The sequence below is a fragment of the Dermochelys coriacea genome, chromosome 4, assembly GCF_009764565.3.
Source record: "Dermochelys coriacea isolate rDerCor1 chromosome 4, rDerCor1.pri.v4, whole genome shotgun sequence".
NCBI lineage: Eukaryota > Metazoa > Chordata > Testudines > Dermochelyidae > Dermochelys > Dermochelys coriacea.
Genome location: NC_050071.1, coordinates 45,837,723 through 45,855,952, shown reverse-complemented (window position 1 = coordinate 45,855,952; position 18,230 = coordinate 45,837,723). Strand labels below are relative to the sequence as shown.

Sequence of the window (18,230 nt, the reverse complement as noted above, 5' to 3'; positions counted from 1 at the left end):
TGAGTTTAAGTGTTGAGGGGCTTAGTGTGAGGGGATCCAAGCATGGAGAAAGAAGGGTCTGTGTGGGGCAATCTGGGTGCAGGCAGCTCAGTGGGGGATGTGGATGCACAGGGGCTTGCTGGGTGGTTGCAGGGGCAATGGGACACTGCAGTGGGGTCCAGGTGAAGGTGGCTGGGGGTCAGCGGGGGGGGGGGGGTCTGGGTGTGGGGTCTAGAGCTTAGCAGGAGGGACTTGGTGTAGGGAACTTAGTGGAGAGGTCCAGGTGCTGGGAGAGTGGGGCTTGGTGGGGTGGGAGTCTAGTTGCGGGGGGCTCAGAGTAGAGGTTCAAAGGATCTGCTTAACAGGGAGCTCCAGCTGCAACTGCTGTTGAGGGGTTGCTGCATGACACTCTCCCGCTCCCCCTCCCGATTTCCCTATTCCCTCCTCATCTCTCCCAATTGTCCCCTGCCCCATCCCTCTCTCCTCACTCCCTCATCCAACCCCTTTCCTTCTCCAGTGCTTCTCCCTGCCTTTGCCCTGCCACATTGTGGGGACTCACTGTTGTACAGACAGAAAGAGAGCACAACTGGCACTAGTACCCAGGAGGTGTCATCCTGCTGCAGAGCGAAGCAGCACCCTCCTACAGCAGGGGAGCTCTGCACTTGCAGAAATTGAGGGAGGCAATGGCAAGTGACCCCGTGTGCCTGTCCCACGCCTTGCCTCTGTTTTGGGGGGACATTGCCTTCCCCCAACTACGTTCATGGGTGTCCCAAGCCTCTCCTCCCCACCCGGCTTCCCTTTGCTTTCCACGCATGCGCAGGTGCAGAGAATTCCCCCAGGAGTAAAAGATACCACCACATACCAGTCTAGCTTTGCTTCTCAGGTTACCACCCTATCAGAATCTTGTGTGTTTATGAGTACTACTGTTTCTGCATAGTATCCTCTATATTTGTTTACCAGATAATCCTATACGCTTTACAAAAATCTTTCTTTGCTGTTTCCGATGCTACAGCCTTCACCTCTTTCTAAATTTTTGATCATGTCCCTTTTTTGAACCCCCGCTGCCCCCAAACTATCACCTGAATTAACCCATCATCCAGGGAGATCATAACATCTTTAGGGTGTAACCCTAAAATTTTTTTCCAGCAGACTAAAAATTTACTTGGATACCAGCTACTTATACAGATAAAAGAAAAAATAATATTTCTCTATTGACAATTTACATTTCTTATATCAACAGTGCAGTTAAAATGCTAGTTCAAATCAATAGATTGTATTAAATGGTCTCAATCTAATCAGACCCGAGATTCACAGGTTAAACTGCTTTTCTGGCAAATACAAACCTTGCTGGATTTCCTGGTCTTCGGTTTCCCTGCTTTTATAACTTTAGTGGAACCTTGCCGTTCTAAAGGGAAAGAGGAAAAATATTTCCAGATAAGAAATTACATTTTGATTATGCTTTTATATTAGAAAAACCAAATGTGGAAGAGTATATTCAAAAATTTTGCTCCCTAATCCTTAATACAATGCTAAAGCTCTTTTCTGTGGCCCCAATACAGCCAAGCATGTCACTGTATTTTTAAAGAATTGAGATTACTCATATGCCTAAGTGCTGTGCTAGATTGGAAGCTATATTTTTTATTTTCATAAATATTTACAAGTTTCTACAGATTTGAGGGATTTCAATATTAGGTAAATTATACTATGAAAATAAAATCTTTGACAATTATCTGCATCATAAAATGTTGGGATCTTAGGCCCAGATTTTTAAAGGTATTTAGGCATTGCAATACTCAGCATTGCAATGCCTAACTGATTTAGGAGCCTAAATCTTGTTTTCAAAAGGGATTTCAGAGTCCACGGGATTTCCCCCTTCTGGGGGGGGGGGGGAGAGAAAGAGAGATTTAGGCTCTTACATCACTTAAGTGCTACCTTTAAAAGTCTGGAGCTAAACCTAAAAAAAGGCTGATTAAAAAAATTAGCAAATCTGCAAAATATGGTATATTTTATCAGAAGCTATAATATTTTAAATATTGAATTCTTTCATACCTACAATTGTGTAAATGTACACGATAAAGAAATTATTACATGTTCATAAATCCCTAGTAATCTTTTTTTGCCCTAATAACTCGTATGCTAGTTTCACCAGAGAACATTGCCTGGAACATAAAAAACGAGGAAAAAAAAGTACATACAAACTGCGTATTAAACAGAAGTTAGGTATTTCTGTGTAAATGGGCAATTTCAAACACTGATTACTGCAAAAAGATTCTGTGCAGAAAACAATTGTTGCTCATAACCAAGCCACAGTCAGTCAGCAAAGTAAATAAAAAAGCTGAGAAAAGCAGGAGTGAAACCCATTCAATAATGCTACTTTATATCCAGGCTTGGAAGGATTATATTTTTGTCAGTAAATGTTGATTTCTCCATATACACATACATGTGTCAAATTTCAGATAGGAAGAGAAAGAAAAATGCTGCTTGAGATCTTAGTTTGATTTAAGGCTGTTTACTTTGTATATTTTGACATATGCTGTTGACAACTATCTGATCAATCACCTGTATAACACGTCCATAAAGTTTCATCCAGTAATGCCTGTAATGAAGGGAATTATTTCCCCTTACTATCCAGGAAAACATCACGAGGTCCAATAACGTGTGGCTGACCCAGAGAACGTCTTTCAGAAAGATATTACAGCAGACCACCCAGTCTGCTTTAGTTAAGGTTAAGACCAGCTTTCTATTTAAAGCTTGACTCTAAGGGTACGTCTACACTGTAATGAGACACCCATGGCTGGCTTATACCAGCTGACTCAGGCTCGGGCTATGGGGCTGTTTCATTTCAATGTAGACTTCCAGGCTCAGGCTGGAACCTGGGCTTTAGGACCTCACAAAGTGGAAGAGTCCTAGAGCTCAGGTTGCAGAAGACTGCACTGCAATGAAACAGCAGTAGCCAGCTGGAACGGTCCAGCCATGGATTTTCAGTTGCATTATAGATATATTCTAAGTGCTCTAAAATCTGCAGGCTTACTCAGATTGCCTTGAAATTTGGTGCACCGCTTGGAGGTTAGTAACTCCAAATTTGATGTAATTTGATAAAAATGGTTCCTGAACAGCCCCCAAACAGCTTTTTTTTTAAAAAAAAAAAAAAAAAGATTAGTTATTACACTCTACCGATGTTTTTTGCCCAGACCTGGGGATCAAACTAGGGCTCTGATCCTGGCCCAGAAATCTCAGGTGCTCAAGAGTTACTCCCACCTAAAGTTTGGCACCCACTGCCCCTTTGGGAGAGCACATTTCACAGTAGTGTTCACCAAAGAGTTTAGCTCTCATGCCTAATGCTCATGAGTTAACAGTTTACACCAAGCATGTTCAGAGAGAGGAGCCAGGAGGGTTTGCATCACATCAACCGGATAGCTCAAGGAGATGAAAAATAGCCTGACCAATCCAGCTAGTGTCAGTTTGAATCCCACCTAGAACAGAAATCTGGAAAAGGTTTGTAACCACACTGCTAAAACCCATCTGTCAGGTTATTATTTTGGGGGAAATAAAATCAAAATATTTTTGAAAACAATTATATATGTGAACAGTTGCTGGGAGAGAAATGGGATTTGTGAGAATGGGGGAGAGGAATTTGGAGCTGCAGAAAGGGAAGGAGAGAGAAATTGGGATGGGTGGTAGGGGAGAAGGATTGGGGGCAAGTGGCAGGCAGACTGGGGAAAAAAGGGGCAGGGCCAACCAGGAGTTGGTTGGGAGGGGGCAGGCAGGAAATGCAGCTTCTTGCAGGATCTGAGCCCCTCCCCTCCAGGTGTGCGCCAGTATCTGTGGGCCACCTGCCCCCTAGGAGCTAAGAATCCCCTCTCCCTACCCCCCCACATCCTAGTTCCCATGGGGGTCTTGCCCTTCTGGGGTATCTGACTCTCTTCCTGCCACCCATGTGTGCTGGGATCTGGGGGACACTGACAGTCTGGGGGTGTGTGTCTACCCCTCTCACCCCCACAAGCTGAGATCTGGAGGACCTTGCCCCTTTGGCTGTTAGCTCTTCTCCCTACCCCCTGCATGTGCCAGGATCCGGGGGGGAGGGGTGTCTGACCCATCTACACAGGTCAGAGGCCCCCACTTCCTTCCTCCCATGAGCTAGAATCTGGGGGAGCCCCTCTTACTAGCCCCACATGGGATCTAAGGCCTGGTCCCTCAAGGAGGGTCAGTGTCCCTCTCTCTACCCCACGTGAGATGCATCTGGGGAAGCTCCGGGGATCGGAGAACCAACATCCTCAGAGTATGAACCAAGAACACACTATTGAGACTGGGGTGGAGCTGAGAACGGACATGCTTGATGCACATGATAAGTTTCTCAAGCGCCACAGAAGGGAATGGGAACGCCCACTGAAATCGATGGAGCAGCTCATATGGCTCAGAACTATTATTTCAGGCTGTATTCATTTCTATGGGATGTTCTCATTCAGATGAGAGCACTGTGCAATTAACAGGGTACTTATAATGCCTTCGTTTTTGGCATTTACCAATTTTCTCAGAACAATTCCTGGGTTTTGAAAAAGCCAACATGTGGGTTTTACCAATGTTTACCAGAATTTTGGCTTCTTTTGGGGGGGACTTGGGAATTTTTTGTAGCAGAAGCAGATGGGGCCATCTGAAGGACGAGGGTGCAGGTGTTTTTGGCTGCTGGAACTAGACTCTCTGCCCGTCTTTCTCCCCCACTTCACCAACTGGCAGTTACATTCCTCTGCACAGGCAAGCTGGCAGGGACTCTGCAAGTAGGGAGCCAAAGGCTGCCCCCTGAGAGTACTGCCCCCACCTCATGCTGGATAGGGTCCCTTCCTGAGCCTGAGCCTTCAGATCTGTCCAGCAGGAGAAGGAGACAAGGCTCCATCCCCTGGGGAGTAAGACTGGCAGAGACCCAGGTTGCAGCAGCCAAGACCATACCCCAGCCTGAAAGGGCCTCCTTCTAGCCCCAGCCCTTCAGCACAGCCCCTACACTTCCTCTGTGTGGTGGGGAGTGAGACAGGCAGGGAGCTGATGCCCAGTCACCAAGCCCACTGTACTCCCAGGCCTCATGAATACCAAGCACCTCCCTCCTTGCGGGGGTGGTGCCTGTGGGCAGAGGCAGCACTTGGAGCTAGGAGCTGAGGGAAGAGAGTTCCTGTCGCCCTTCCAGGGAGCCCCCCCAGGCAAACATGGCCCCACACCCCAGTCCTGAGCTCACCCCCTCCCCAAACTCTTGCTGCTGGGGAGCCCGAGACTGCCCCAACAGCAGCCAGTGCGACTGGCTTAGGGGCTGCCCAAGCTTCTCAGGCAGCTTCTGGGACAGCCGCATGGGCTGCTCCAGAAGTCACAGAATCCGTGACAAACACAGAACCTTATCCATAAACAGTATCTAGCTTTAAATAACCCCTTTAAGGGGATTTTTTTTTTTTAAAAACACACATCAAGAATTGTGTTATCAAGCTACATGACAGTTTAGAGGAAGCTTATAATGCAAATATATATTGTACTCTTAAAAAATTAAAAATTAATAAAAACATTTTATTCAATATTCTATATTCTCTCCCACTTTCTCCACCCCTCTCACTTTCTAAACTAGGTGGGGGAGGGGGCGTGCCACAGAGGGTGTTATTTAATAAACAAGCAGCACGCAAGTGCTCTTAACTGGGAAGTATTCAATTCAGTCTGTTACTCAGAACCACCAAACAAAAGCAAAAAGTTAAAATAGAAACACAATAGTAAATTAGCCAACAATTAAATTCTTGAAGACTGGGAAAAGTCTAAATTAAAGAAGTTAATTAAAACAAAGATTCCAGTTAATTCAGCTAATTTCCAGGCTATCCGAATTAGTTTCCATAGCCACATTTTTTTCCATGCTACCAGAGTTATCGTTTCCTCTGGTACTGAGCTCTGAACAGATATCTTTACATTACTGGAGCCAGAAGCAATACAATTGATGAAAGACCTAGGTCTTTTAGGCTACTTCTGGCCTCAGGAAAATATTCATGCAAACGTCTACCCCCAATGATCCACACTCCTAGCACAACTAGTTGGAAAACTGATTTCAATCAATCAATCAACACAAACATGAAACCATAAATTCTGAAAGAAGAGAATTTACAAATTCCTCACTTTTTAAAATTACTCTATGTATATAAATACAGATGAATAATAAATTTCAGTAGCACACAGTAAATCAATGGTATGCCCTTATGTGGAATAGTGTGTGCAGTATTGGTCATCTCAAAAAAGATATTACAGAATCAGAAGGGTTTCAAAGAAAGGCCACTGATTTAGATAATGACAATTCTTGGATTCTTCATCCCATTCCTTATGCATCTGGACACCTTATTTGCGTTTTTAATTGTAGCTGAACGTTGATTAAAAATCTTCATTGAGGGTTTTCTTATTATACCTTCCTCTGAATCGGCTTGTGTTGGCCACTGTTGCAGACAGGATACTGGACTAGATGGAACATAGGAATTAACATACCAGATCAGACCTATGTTCTTTTATTTAAGACGTCCAACGTGTCCTGAAAGCTATCCAAAATTTTTAAGTCAGTTTTAGGCTTTGCATACCTTTAAATTTCATGAAGGCTTGTTTCCCAGCTTGAACCCAGTAAGATAGGCAATGACAAGAGAGATGTCGCCTTTAATTTTTCCACCGCTTTACGAAATTCCTTTTAAGTTAAAAGTTTTATAGTGTCAGCATTTTAGTGGAATTTTTAATAGGGTACAACTGCTCACATACACAGGACCCTCCCAATAGCAAGAGAAATTGTCTCAGACCCTGAACCAGTTAAAAAATTTAATCCATTTTATTAATAGTGCCCACAAAAGCTAGAACCACTTTGGCTGATATGTACTGGTATGGCAAGAGCTGGCTGGCTAAATCAACAACTGTTAGAACCTGCTGATAAGAAGGCTGGTACTGAACAGGACTCCAAGTAGATTAATTTGAATAGGAACAAGTTCACTCTTGTGTTTACTACAAAACCCATCATTAGGTAATGAGACAAACTCCTAGAATGCCAGAAAAGCTACTAGGTATGGAAAAATTTTTTATCTTCCAGCAAAGAAGAGCTGCTGCTACCAATATAAGAACACTTGACAACACTGATGGACACCTGGCACACTAGTGCTAAAAAAAAAAAATGTAATTTCAGCACAGTTTCTTCATTAGGTTTATCCATACTAGGAACCCTATTGAGTTGGTTTGACAAATAGTCTGATTTAGAGTATTTAAAATAATGTGGCAACAATACTGTGTAGTTTTTACTCAAGCTGTGCACCTTCATGTGCACTTGGAAGGCAGGTATGGTCTTGGGTACAAGTACTACAACATGTGACCTTTTCAAACTTGCACTTTACTTATTGAAATACCACCAAAGTAAATTACTGCTTGCTTTAAAAATATATATATATTTTTAGTGCAACAGACTCTTTCAGGGAAACCTTCTGAAAAACAACTCTTTGAAACTTCCAGTTAGATTTAGTATGGAGTAATGGAGAGGCAAGGGCAAGGAGAGCACAAAGAATGAGAACATCAGAAAATCATGTACATACAAGTTTTGCCCAGAAAGTTGGCTACATTGTTCAATAATATACAGAAGACTATAAGCAATGTTTGTGAAATATGTTATTTTGAGGGGTCATTTGTGTGAAGCTTTTTTAAAAACATTATTCCAACTGGGTGGAGACGGTAAGATGACGGTACTACATGTTTGGTTTTTTCCTGTCTCCATTTGTGTTAAAGGGACTTTTATTCCCTGATAACAGAAGGAATATAGAAAATTTCAGTTTTGATACAACTATATTTTATACTGTATTTTATTGATTTTTGAATAAAAATAACCATAAATGTTTTCTGAACTGTAAGTGAAATATTGTCTTGCTGTAGGAACTAAGATATGCCACAAACACCAATAGTATTTCTACAAAAATGTACCTCAAGGTGACAATTCTATCACAAATGCCCACAGGCAATATTGTAGATTTTAATGACTTCAATAGATTATATGGAAGATTGTCTCTGCACCGTCAATCTTAAATTTCACTATCCGACCCATCTTCGTAGAAAGGTGGATTCGATTTTTATAAAGATTTAGGTGAAAGAAATTTTTAAAGTGACAAAAAATGCTTCAAAAGAATTTTAACAAGACCTTAGAATTTTAAAAGGATTAAAGTAAGGGCTAAAATCAGATCCTACCATTCTGGAAAATAACAGCAGAACAGTTGTCTAATTCAGCATCTTTTCCAAGTAACAGTTGCAGCATGTCCTGGAGCTGCCACAAGCCTGTAACAGTTTAGACCCCCCCCCATCCTCACACTACTTGAATAATTTGAGTTACCTACTTCCTTCAGTGTGTCTAATTGCCCTTAGGGTCAACATCAAAAAACTGTCATCTAGTGTGTTTTACAATGTAAGCAGCTTGAGGACAACTAAGAGCATACAATTTTTTTTTATTATGCTATAAAATGGTGAATTATGTGTTTTTTATTGCCTAGGTTCTCTCTTTTTGGTCACTGTTTACAGTTTTGTAGCCATGCTGGTCCCAGGATATGAGAGACACAAGATAGGTGAGATAACATCTTTTATTGAACCAACTGCTGTGGGTGGAGAGGACAAGCTTTCAGGCTAGCCTATTCAGAGCTCTTCCTCAGGTGACCTGAAGAAGATTTCTGTGAAACTTGAAGCTTGTCCCTTACGCCCACAGCAGTGAGTCCAATAAAATATGTTACCTCACCTAGCTTATGTCTCAATTTTACTTACTTATTTATTTTTTTACTTGTGATTGTGTCTAGGTCTATTTGGATGAGAACTCAAATTCCATTAAAATGCGCAGAAACAGTCAAAAAATTTTTATTAAGTAGCGTTCTTAAAAGTGATGGATGCATAAGAAAAAAGTTTATCAAACTATTTTGTTTTTAAAACAGAGTAAAATTAAACAAAGGCTGTACAGTATATTCCTGACTACCTGAATAGCATGAGAGAGGTATTTTATTTGGATAACAGGGAGTTCAGATTTGGAAAGGGCAGGAGCCATTCAGCAACAGAGTGGCCTCCCCCACAGCCAGGGGTCCTGTCCGCCTCCTCACAGTCCTGGCCAGAGGATCTCTGATCTGCCCACGCTCACTCACTCCCATGACAGTAGGGCTTTACACTGCATAGGGCCAGTGACACTCAACTCCAGCAGGGGAAAGATGCGGGGCAGAACAAAGACCCCCAGACAGAACTCTGCCCTGTCAGGATTGCAGTCTTCCCTGAATCTTGCATCTGCAAGGATCAGGTGTCACCAGCCTTCTACAGCACAGGGAGCCCTCTGCAGCTGTACCGCTTCCTGCACTGCCATATAAGCCATTAAACCTATTACATACATATGTAGTTAATTAATTGAACTGATAGTTTCTGGTCACCATGTCCTTCAAGATTTTAGAACTGGAAAGGTGAACTCCCCCACAAGTACTGCAAGTTTCAGCGCTGTAGTGCTAATGTAGACAGTGCACCGGCACTGGTAGCTACTTCCCTCGTGGAGGTGGGGTTTTTTTGTTTTTTTTTAATAGCACTGGAAGAGCTCTCCCCCAGCGCTATGCTGTGACTATACCAGCCACATTAAAGCGCTGCCACCAGTGAAGACGCGCCCTCAGTTTTGATTCAGAGACTGGAAGAACATAAGTTTTCTTGCTTTTTGTGTGTCTCAACTTTGAATTAATTAGTCGTTGAAAAAGTTGAAAAGAAAATATTGTCCCTGAACCTGAAAAAGAGGGTACGGTTATCAAATGCTGGTTCAGCACTTCAACAAACTCAGGTTCTAGGTGCTTAGCCAGTAACTTCCACAGCTTAATGGTTTGACTCTCTTTAAAACCTGGCAGCAAACATGTATCACTTAATTTTTTTAAGTAATTTTAATTATTTTAATAGACTACAGAGAGTTTAGGCTTTAACATATGTTGTCCATTTCAAATGTAATTTTCAACTGTTTATTTTCAAAAAACTAAACCTGTATAATATTAATTACAAAAATCCAATTTACATTAAAAAATCAGATTTCTGATATTTTAAGAGCAATCGATTTTATCCACCCTGCCTATTGTATCAGAGCCCCAAATCAGAAGTCAACAAAAACAACAGCACACAACTATATGTTCAGGAACTGAAACCTGTCCTGCGAATAGGTAAATAATGGGAATATTTTAAATCCCTTTAAGGCTGGGAAACTGTCAAGGTTATGTTCCCTGGTAACTCAGGAGTTTAAAACCATAAACGAAAGCTAAGTTGTTCTAACACCCAATGAACTCAAGGGTTCATGCCAAAAGAAGCGTCTTGTATTAGTTATACCAGTGGAACAAATGCAAGCTAATCAGACTGCTAGACAGACACTCATTTACTAAATACAGCCAGAAAACTCAAGATTGCTCGAGCACAATATAGCTTTTAAGAAATTACTTTTATAAACTGCTCACTTGCATGACAAACACACAACCCGCTTTATAATAATTAAGGACACAATTATTCAAAAGTAGTTACAATGAACTGGTTCTGCTACAGAAGCAATCATCAAATGAGTTATTCAGAAATGCATAGCAGTAAGACAAATAGAATACAACATAAAACAGAATGAACTGTGCCATAATACAAGTTAACGCTATGCTTCAAGCACTGTGTGAAGCACAAGGCCAAAAGCTTTTAACCACTTGAGAAGCACAGATATTCAATATAGTTACTTTGTGAAGTGTTTTTACTGCTTTCATAAGCTATTTTCAAACAATTAGCCAGTGAATCATTGGTGACCCAGGCAGTTATACAAAACTTTTGATCAGTGGATTCTATCCTTCATGCCAAATTTACAAAAGAGGAAATATCCTATTGAAAAGTTTTAGTGGTTTGCTATGAGCATGAAGTGGGAGTAGTTTTATGTAATAAATTCCATAACAGAAAACAATAAGTCACTGAAACCATTTTATAAGGGCTGCATAAAGATTTACCCCTTCTAATGTGTTCTAATGGATCACCAAAATTTCTGGACACAAAACAACCAATTATTGCAATAACTATATTACCATAATTACTATATTAAACTAGATAATGCAAAAGAAAAGCAATTTTAGTCACTGCAATAGCTGACACTGTAACAAAGGGTATTTTAAACTAAAATGTTCAAGATTATTTTCTATTGCGCCGTTCATGTGTTGACAGAACTTAGCGTCAAGCAGAAGCTCAATGTGGCTCCAGGTGAGTGTAAGAATCTGCCAATATGGAACAAACTGCAGATCAAGGCCTAAGATGCCTGAATTTTCCAAAAATCATTATAGTAAATAATTCCAATAGCTAATTTTTTTTTAAAGTGATTTTCCTCCAAGACATTAAACAAACTCCAATTAAGAACATGCTAACCTGGTGGTTGAACTTTGTGACTTTGTCCTGACCCATAACTATTTCACATTTGGTGACAATGTATACCTTCAAATCAGCGGCACTGCGATGGGTACCCGCATGGCCCCACAGTATGCCAACATTTTTATGGCTGACTTAGAACAACGCTTCCTCAGCTCTCGTCCCCTAATGCCCCTACTCTACTTGCGCTACATTGATGACATCTTCATCATCTGGACCCATGGAAAAGAAGCTCTTGAGGAATTCCACCATGATTTCAACAATTTCCATCCCACCATCAACCTCAGCCTGGACCAGTCCACACAAGAGATCCACTTCCTGGACACTACGGTGCTAATAAGCGATGGTCACATAAACACCACCCTATATCGGAAACCTACTGACCGCTATTCCTACCTACATGCCTCTAGCTTTCATCCAGATCATACCACTCGATCCATTGTCTACAGCCAAGCGCTACGATATAACCGCATTTGCTCCAACCCCTCAGACAGAGACAAACACCTACAAGATCTCTATCATGCATTCCTACAACTACAATACCCACCTGCTGAAGTGAAGAAACAGATTGACAGAGCCAGAAGAGTACCCAGAAGTCACCTACTACAGGACAGGCCCAACAAAGAAAACAACAGAACGCCACTAGCCATCACCTTCAGCCCCCAACTAAAACCTCTCCAACGCATCATCAAGGATCTACAACCTATCCTGAAGGACGACCCATCGCTCTCACAGATCTTGGGAGACAGACCAGTCCTTGCTTACAGACAGCCCCCCAATCTGAAGCAAATACTCACCAGCAACCACACACCACACAACAGAACCACTAACCCAGGAACCTATCCTTGCAACAAAGCCCGTTGCCAACTCTGTCCACATATCTATTCATGGGGATACCATCATAGGGCCTAATCACATCAGCCACACTATCAGAGGCTCGTTCCCCTGCGCATCTACCAATGTGATATATGCCATCATGTGCCAGCAATGCCCCTCTGCCATATACATTGGCCAAACTGGACAGTCTCTACGTAAAAGAATGAATGGACACAAATCAGACGTCAAGAATTATAACATTCAAAAACCAGTTGGAGAACACTTCAATCTCTCTGGTCACTCGATCACAGACCTAAGAGTGGCTATACTTCAACAAAAAAGCTTCAAAAACAGACCCCAAGGAGAGACTGCTGAATTGGAATTAATTTGCAAACTGGATACAATTAACTTAGGCTTGAATAGAGACTGGGAATGGATGAGTCATTACACAAAGTAAAACTATTTCCCCATGGTATTTCTCCCTCCCACCCCACCCCCCACTGTTCCTCTGATATTCTTGTTAACTGCTGGAATTAGCCTACCTTGCTTGTCACCATGAAAGGTTTTCCTCCTTTCCCCCCCCTGCTGCTGGTGATGGCTTATCTTAAGTGATCACTCTCCTTACAGTGTGTATGATAAACCCATTGTGTCATGTTCTCTGTGTGTGTGTATATAAATCTCCCCTCTGTTTTTTCCACCAAATGCATCCGATGAAGTGAGCTGTAGCTCACGAAAGCTTATGCTCTAATAAATTTGTTAGTCTCTAAGGTGCCACAAGTACTCCTTTTCTTCATGCTATGAGAGAGTCAAATTAATTTTTACACCTAAGTGATCATCATACAAGAATGGTTTACCGTGAAGTTACATATAACTGATATATACGTTATGTTATTACGATTATTTTTGCCTGTTATGACAGGATCAATATCTTAATTGAAAATAAGACTTCAGCTTTCTCAGAATTTATTTTCTTGTAGTAGCAGACCAATTTCCTTTCCCAATACTCCCCGAACACTTTCCTATTTCAGTATTGGGTCAAATTCAGCCCTGACACAAATAGATGCCATTAATTTCCAGAACTGAATCTGGTCCAACATCTTTTCACTTTCTGATGTAATTATCATTGCAAAGATAAGGTAACTTTTCAACCACCTGTATCCATACAACTTTGGGCCAAGATGTACAAGGTTGGGCCAGGTCATTACTTTGATGGGAGACTGTTTTATATTTTATCAGATTGCTTATGGTTATTGTTTTGCATCTCACCCTAATTCTTAATGTCAGTGACAAATTTCAAATAAATAAGCTTGATATGGCTAATTACATTCTGCCTACAAAAACGTTACATTTGGAGTTGCAACTGGAAAATAATTAGCTTCCTGACCTAAACTGCTGTAGGGTATTGCTGATTTTCATCTTACAAGGGGCTTATATATTAATGGTGGATGAAGTGAGATTTACGCATAGCAATGTACAGTGGCATCCAGGGAAGTCTTTACAATTGTTTTTGCAAGTAAATGTTACTATGGTATTCCCTATATTAAGTAAGCTATACACTGGAAAAGCTGTTCCAAACCTGCAACTCAGAATGACACTAATTTGAGGGACAGTGACATTACTCTTCACTTATTTTATTTTTGCATCTTATCTTAAATGGGAAAGTAAGCACTTCATGGAAACAAGTTTTTGTATTTGTACAGAATCTACCTCAACAGTACCCCAATCATGACCAGGGCCCTAGAGCACTCGGCAGGGTGTGTGCACGCGCGGGGGGGGAGGGGGCGCATATTTATAAGGTTGCAAGCTGTACATAAATAGGAAAAAATTGGGAATCTGCATATGTCATAAATATAAAGGGAAGGGTAAACACCTTTAAATCCCTCCTGGCCAGAGGAAAAACCCTTTCACCTGTAAAGGGTTAAGAAGCTAAGACAACCTTGCTGGCACTTGACCAAAAGGACCAATGAGGAGACAAGATACTTTCAAAGCTGGGGGGGAGGCGGGGGACAAAGGGTTCACTGTGTGTATGTTGTCTTTTGCCGGGACCAGATCAGGGATGCAGGTCAGAACTCCTGTAAAGGGTTAATAAGCAATCTAGTTAGATATGCGTTAGATTCTGTTTTGTTTAAATCGCTGATAAAATGAGTTGTGCTGAATGAAATGTATATTTCTGTTTTTGTGACTTTTTGTAACTTCAGGTTTAGAGGGATTCTCTATGTTTTGAATCTGATTACCCTGTAAGGTATTCACCATCCTGATTTTAGAGGTGATTCTTTTACTTTTTCTTCTATTAAAATTCTTCTTTTAAGAACCTGATTGCTTTTTCATTGTTCTTAAGATCCAAGGGTTTGGGTCCGTGTTCACCTATGTAAATTGGTGAGGATTTTTTTTAATCAAGCCTTCCCCAGGAATGGGAGTGTAGGGCTTGGAAATGTCTTTCCTCCCAAAATTCCCCCAAGTGGGCTCTTTCCCTGTTATATTTGTTAGATGCTTGGTGGTGGCAGCAATAAAGTCCAGGGACAAAAGATAAAGTAGTTTGTACCTTGGGGAAGTTTTAACCTAAGCTGGTAAAAATAAGCTTAGGGGTTTTTTCATGTAGTTTCCCTCATCTGTACCCTAGAGTTCAGAGTGGGGAAGGAACCTTAACAGCATAAAAGAAAGAACAGACTAAAAGACAGAAGATAGTATGTCCAACCGTGTTCAATGAGTGCCTACAAGTCTGATCTTTAAACTTGGGTAAAGGATTCTGGTTTTGAGACCAGAATTATTTGCTAAACAGTCCACTATATTAGGTTCAGAAACAGCTTCTCCCTATATGTGTATTTGACCACAATGTTTATAGAGTCCTCTTTTTTCACACAGCAGAAATGGAGAAAACGCTTATTTAAAACAAAAGAAAAATTAAATTGTAGATGTAAGACAACAAAAAATCGGCAAGGGGATTCAGGGACAAGTGCTGTACCTGAAATCAATCCAGTGTCAAAAATTTCAAGTTGAAACAGAGATCCTTTAATGTCAGTGGTTTGCACTTGGCCCAGAATGATACTGACTGAAAACTGCTAACCTCTGAAAGCTGGTAGTTTATGTTATACAAATTTGTAATTTCAATCCAGTTCCCCTGCTAGCAATCTGCACACAGAAATCGAAGACTCTATAGTGACTAAGGGCATGGTTACACTTGCAGATGTAGAGCACTTTGAGATAAACCAGCCTTCATAGAATACAGTAGGGAAAGCGCTGCAATGTGTCCGCACTGACAGCTTCAAGCACACTGGCGTGGCCACATTTGAAGCACTTGCAGCAGCATTGGGAGCGGTGCATTATGGGCAGCTATCCCAGCATGCAAGTGGCTGCAACTTGCTTTTCAAATGGAGGGGTGGGGTGGAGTGCGACAGGGAATGTGTGTGTATGTATGTGGGGGGGAGAGAGAGAGTGGGTTTTTGGGGGGCTGAGAGCATGTCTTGTAAGTTCAGACAGCAGCACACACCCCTCGTCTCCCCCTCTCGCACACGGCGTTCCACACTAATGGCTTGCTTCGACTCCGAGCAGATATGCAGCTGGCTGTCAGAAATGGAGCTTTCAAAGGGCATTTCTGCATTCCTACAGCTGATTCCAAACAATGACAAGAGGGCCACTTGACTTAACGGGATTATGGAACGTTTCCGGAGGCTGATCAGAGAGCAGTAAAGCAACACCTTGTTCACGCTAGCGCTGCAGCGCTCCAGCGAGGGCGCACCGATCGTTATTCCACTCACCAAGGTGGAGTACCAGCGGTGCTGTAGCTGCGGAGTCAGAGCGCTCTACATGCGTTGCCAGTGTGGTCGGGTAGTGAACTAATACGCCCGGGGCTCCTTTATTGCACTGTAACTCGCAAGTGTAGCCAAGCCCTAAGACTGAAATAACTATCTCTGCAGTCAGAGAGCCCCTACATCTTAAAGAAGTAGGCTACTATCAGCACTATACCTGTGCTATCAATGAACAGTTGAAATCCCCAAAGCTACCAAGTCAATTGCTTTCATTAATATTTACACTTAAAACTATTTTTTAAAACTTTAAACTTGAACCATGGATTTTATTAGGTGCTTTATCATGTAATTATGTAAAAATTATCTAAAACAGTCAATTGGGTTAGTTACTATTTGTTAAAATAGGGAAATGAAGTAAACACATTACACTGTTTGTCTTATTTTGCTACTGCTACATCTCAGAAGTTTCTAAATCTTGCAACTAGCACTTTAAAAGCTGTAGCATAATCTATCTCCCTGCTAGTAAAGAGGAGCTACCTGAAATTCACAAGAACTATTTACTCAATGTAAACAGTAATACTGAATTACCACCATCAGCTTCATACCCTAATTAACTTTGACAGTAACTCTTTTCTAACTGCAAAAGCTTATGCTCAAATAAATTTGTTAGTCTCTAAGGTGCCACAAGTACTCCTTTTCTTTTTGCAGATACAGACTAACACAGCTGCTACTCTGAAATTTTTCTAACCAAGTAACTTTTCATTCAGTTCAAAAATACTTACATAACCAGAGTAAATATTGGCGTCTAGTTTAAAATCTAACAATTCCTTAAGAAACATATGGGTTACAAGGAATTATGGGTAATATCCTTCCCAACCGATTTTGGAACCAGTAGAATTTCTAAACAAAGAGGCTCCAGAGTTTGGAAATTTGCAGAAGAGAAACTAAAGCGTGAAGAAATTCAATATTAAACGTGTAAAACTGTCAGAACAGGATTAAATTACGGACAAAACATTTGAGTTCACTCACGCAGTCACCCACATGGTTTGCGTAAATTTGAACTCAGGAATAAAAAAAAGACATCAGCCTGTTTTAAACTTCAGTTCGGTTGTTCTCCCCCAACAAACTGCAATACGACGACAAATCCACTCTCTTAAATGCCTACCACCCTGCCTGCCCGGAGTAAACGCACGGGGACAGACCACACCTCTCCACGCTCGTTTTCCTAATGTGTCCACGCATGTAAACTGCGAGCGTATGAACGCGTCGACTCCTGGAAACAAATACCTTGGCCCGACATACGCCGAGGCGCTGGCGCCAGCGATGTCAGGCAAGCGCTGTTACGCTGTACGGCCAAGGGAGAGTGTGTTTTAAACAAACAAGTTCCCAACCCGGACAGATTCAGCCAGCAGCAGCGAAGCTATTTTCCCTTCGGACGCTGGGAGCGGCTCTCCCAGCTCGTCTTCCCCTCCCCATCCCCGCCCGGCTCCCTTCCCCCCGCCCCACACCTGAGTCCTGCAGGACGAGCTGGGCGTCCGCTGGTGCCGGGGACGGGCTTCCGGGGACAGGCTTTCTCCTGGTCCAGGGGTTCTCCTTGGGCAGGGGGGCCTCGACCACCTGCCACAGCCGTTGTTTCTCGTCCTGCCCTGGGGGATCCGCCTCTCGGCTACCGCTGCTCTCCCCGGCTTCATCCACCTCCGGCAACACCTGGCTGGGCTCCGGCAGCTCCTGTCCCGTCTCCCCCAGCTCCCGGCAGCGAGTCTGCCCCAAGCCCCCGCCAGTCTCTGCCCCCCCAACCTGCTGCTCCGGGGGCGCTACGGACACTCGGGCGGCGGCAGACATGCCAAGGGGCCGGGCCGCTGCCGGCCCCCCGGGCTCCAGCTGGGCTGAGGCGGTAGCTGCGCGGCTCAGGCGTGGTGACGGACCGACTGCGCTGAGGAGCCGTCCTCTCCGCTCGGCGCCCCCCGCCGGCCCCGTCGGGTCCCCGAGGGTGGGAGGGGATCGCTGTCAGCCTTCCCCGCCCCCCCAGCGGCCGGCCTCGCTCAGTCACCGCGGATGGTTCAACTGCCACGCTCCGCTCCCCGCCCGCTACCGAGCCGCAGCCAGGAACAGCCGCGGGGCGGGCGTCTCCGCCGCTCCCTCCTCCCGGCCCGGCTGTTCCCTTACAGAGCCGCCGCGGCCGGCCCGGCTCCTGCCTCGCCTGCGGGGGGCGGGGAGAAGGAGGGAGGTGAGAGCGGCAGGCAGCGTCTGGAACACCAACGCGAGGGCAGGGCGGAGCTTCCGGCCACT

The 18,230-nt window shown here is 43.1% G+C and overlaps 1 protein-coding gene across 5 annotated transcripts in view; it reads right to left on the bottom strand.

The window, feature by feature from the left end:
• LARP1B (La ribonucleoprotein 1B) overlaps positions 1-18,209 on the bottom strand; it is a 109,965-nt gene extending 91,756 nt beyond the window's left edge. For 3 of the 5 annotated variants that reach the window (XM_038398230.2, XM_043513402.1, XM_043513403.1), the window contains exons 1-2: positions 17,450-18,209; positions 1,323-1,384 (exon numbers count right to left, since the gene is read on the bottom strand). In XM_038398230.2, coding sequence (XP_038254158.1) covers positions 1,323-1,384; positions 17,450-17,783 — 396 coding nt within the window. In that variant the 5' untranslated portion in view covers positions 17,784-18,209. The remainder of the gene's footprint in view (positions 1-1,322; positions 1,385-17,449) is intronic. The other 2 variants (XM_043513401.1, XM_043513404.1) reach the window with 1 other exon arrangement.
• Positions 18,210-18,230: the final 21 nt, after the last annotated feature.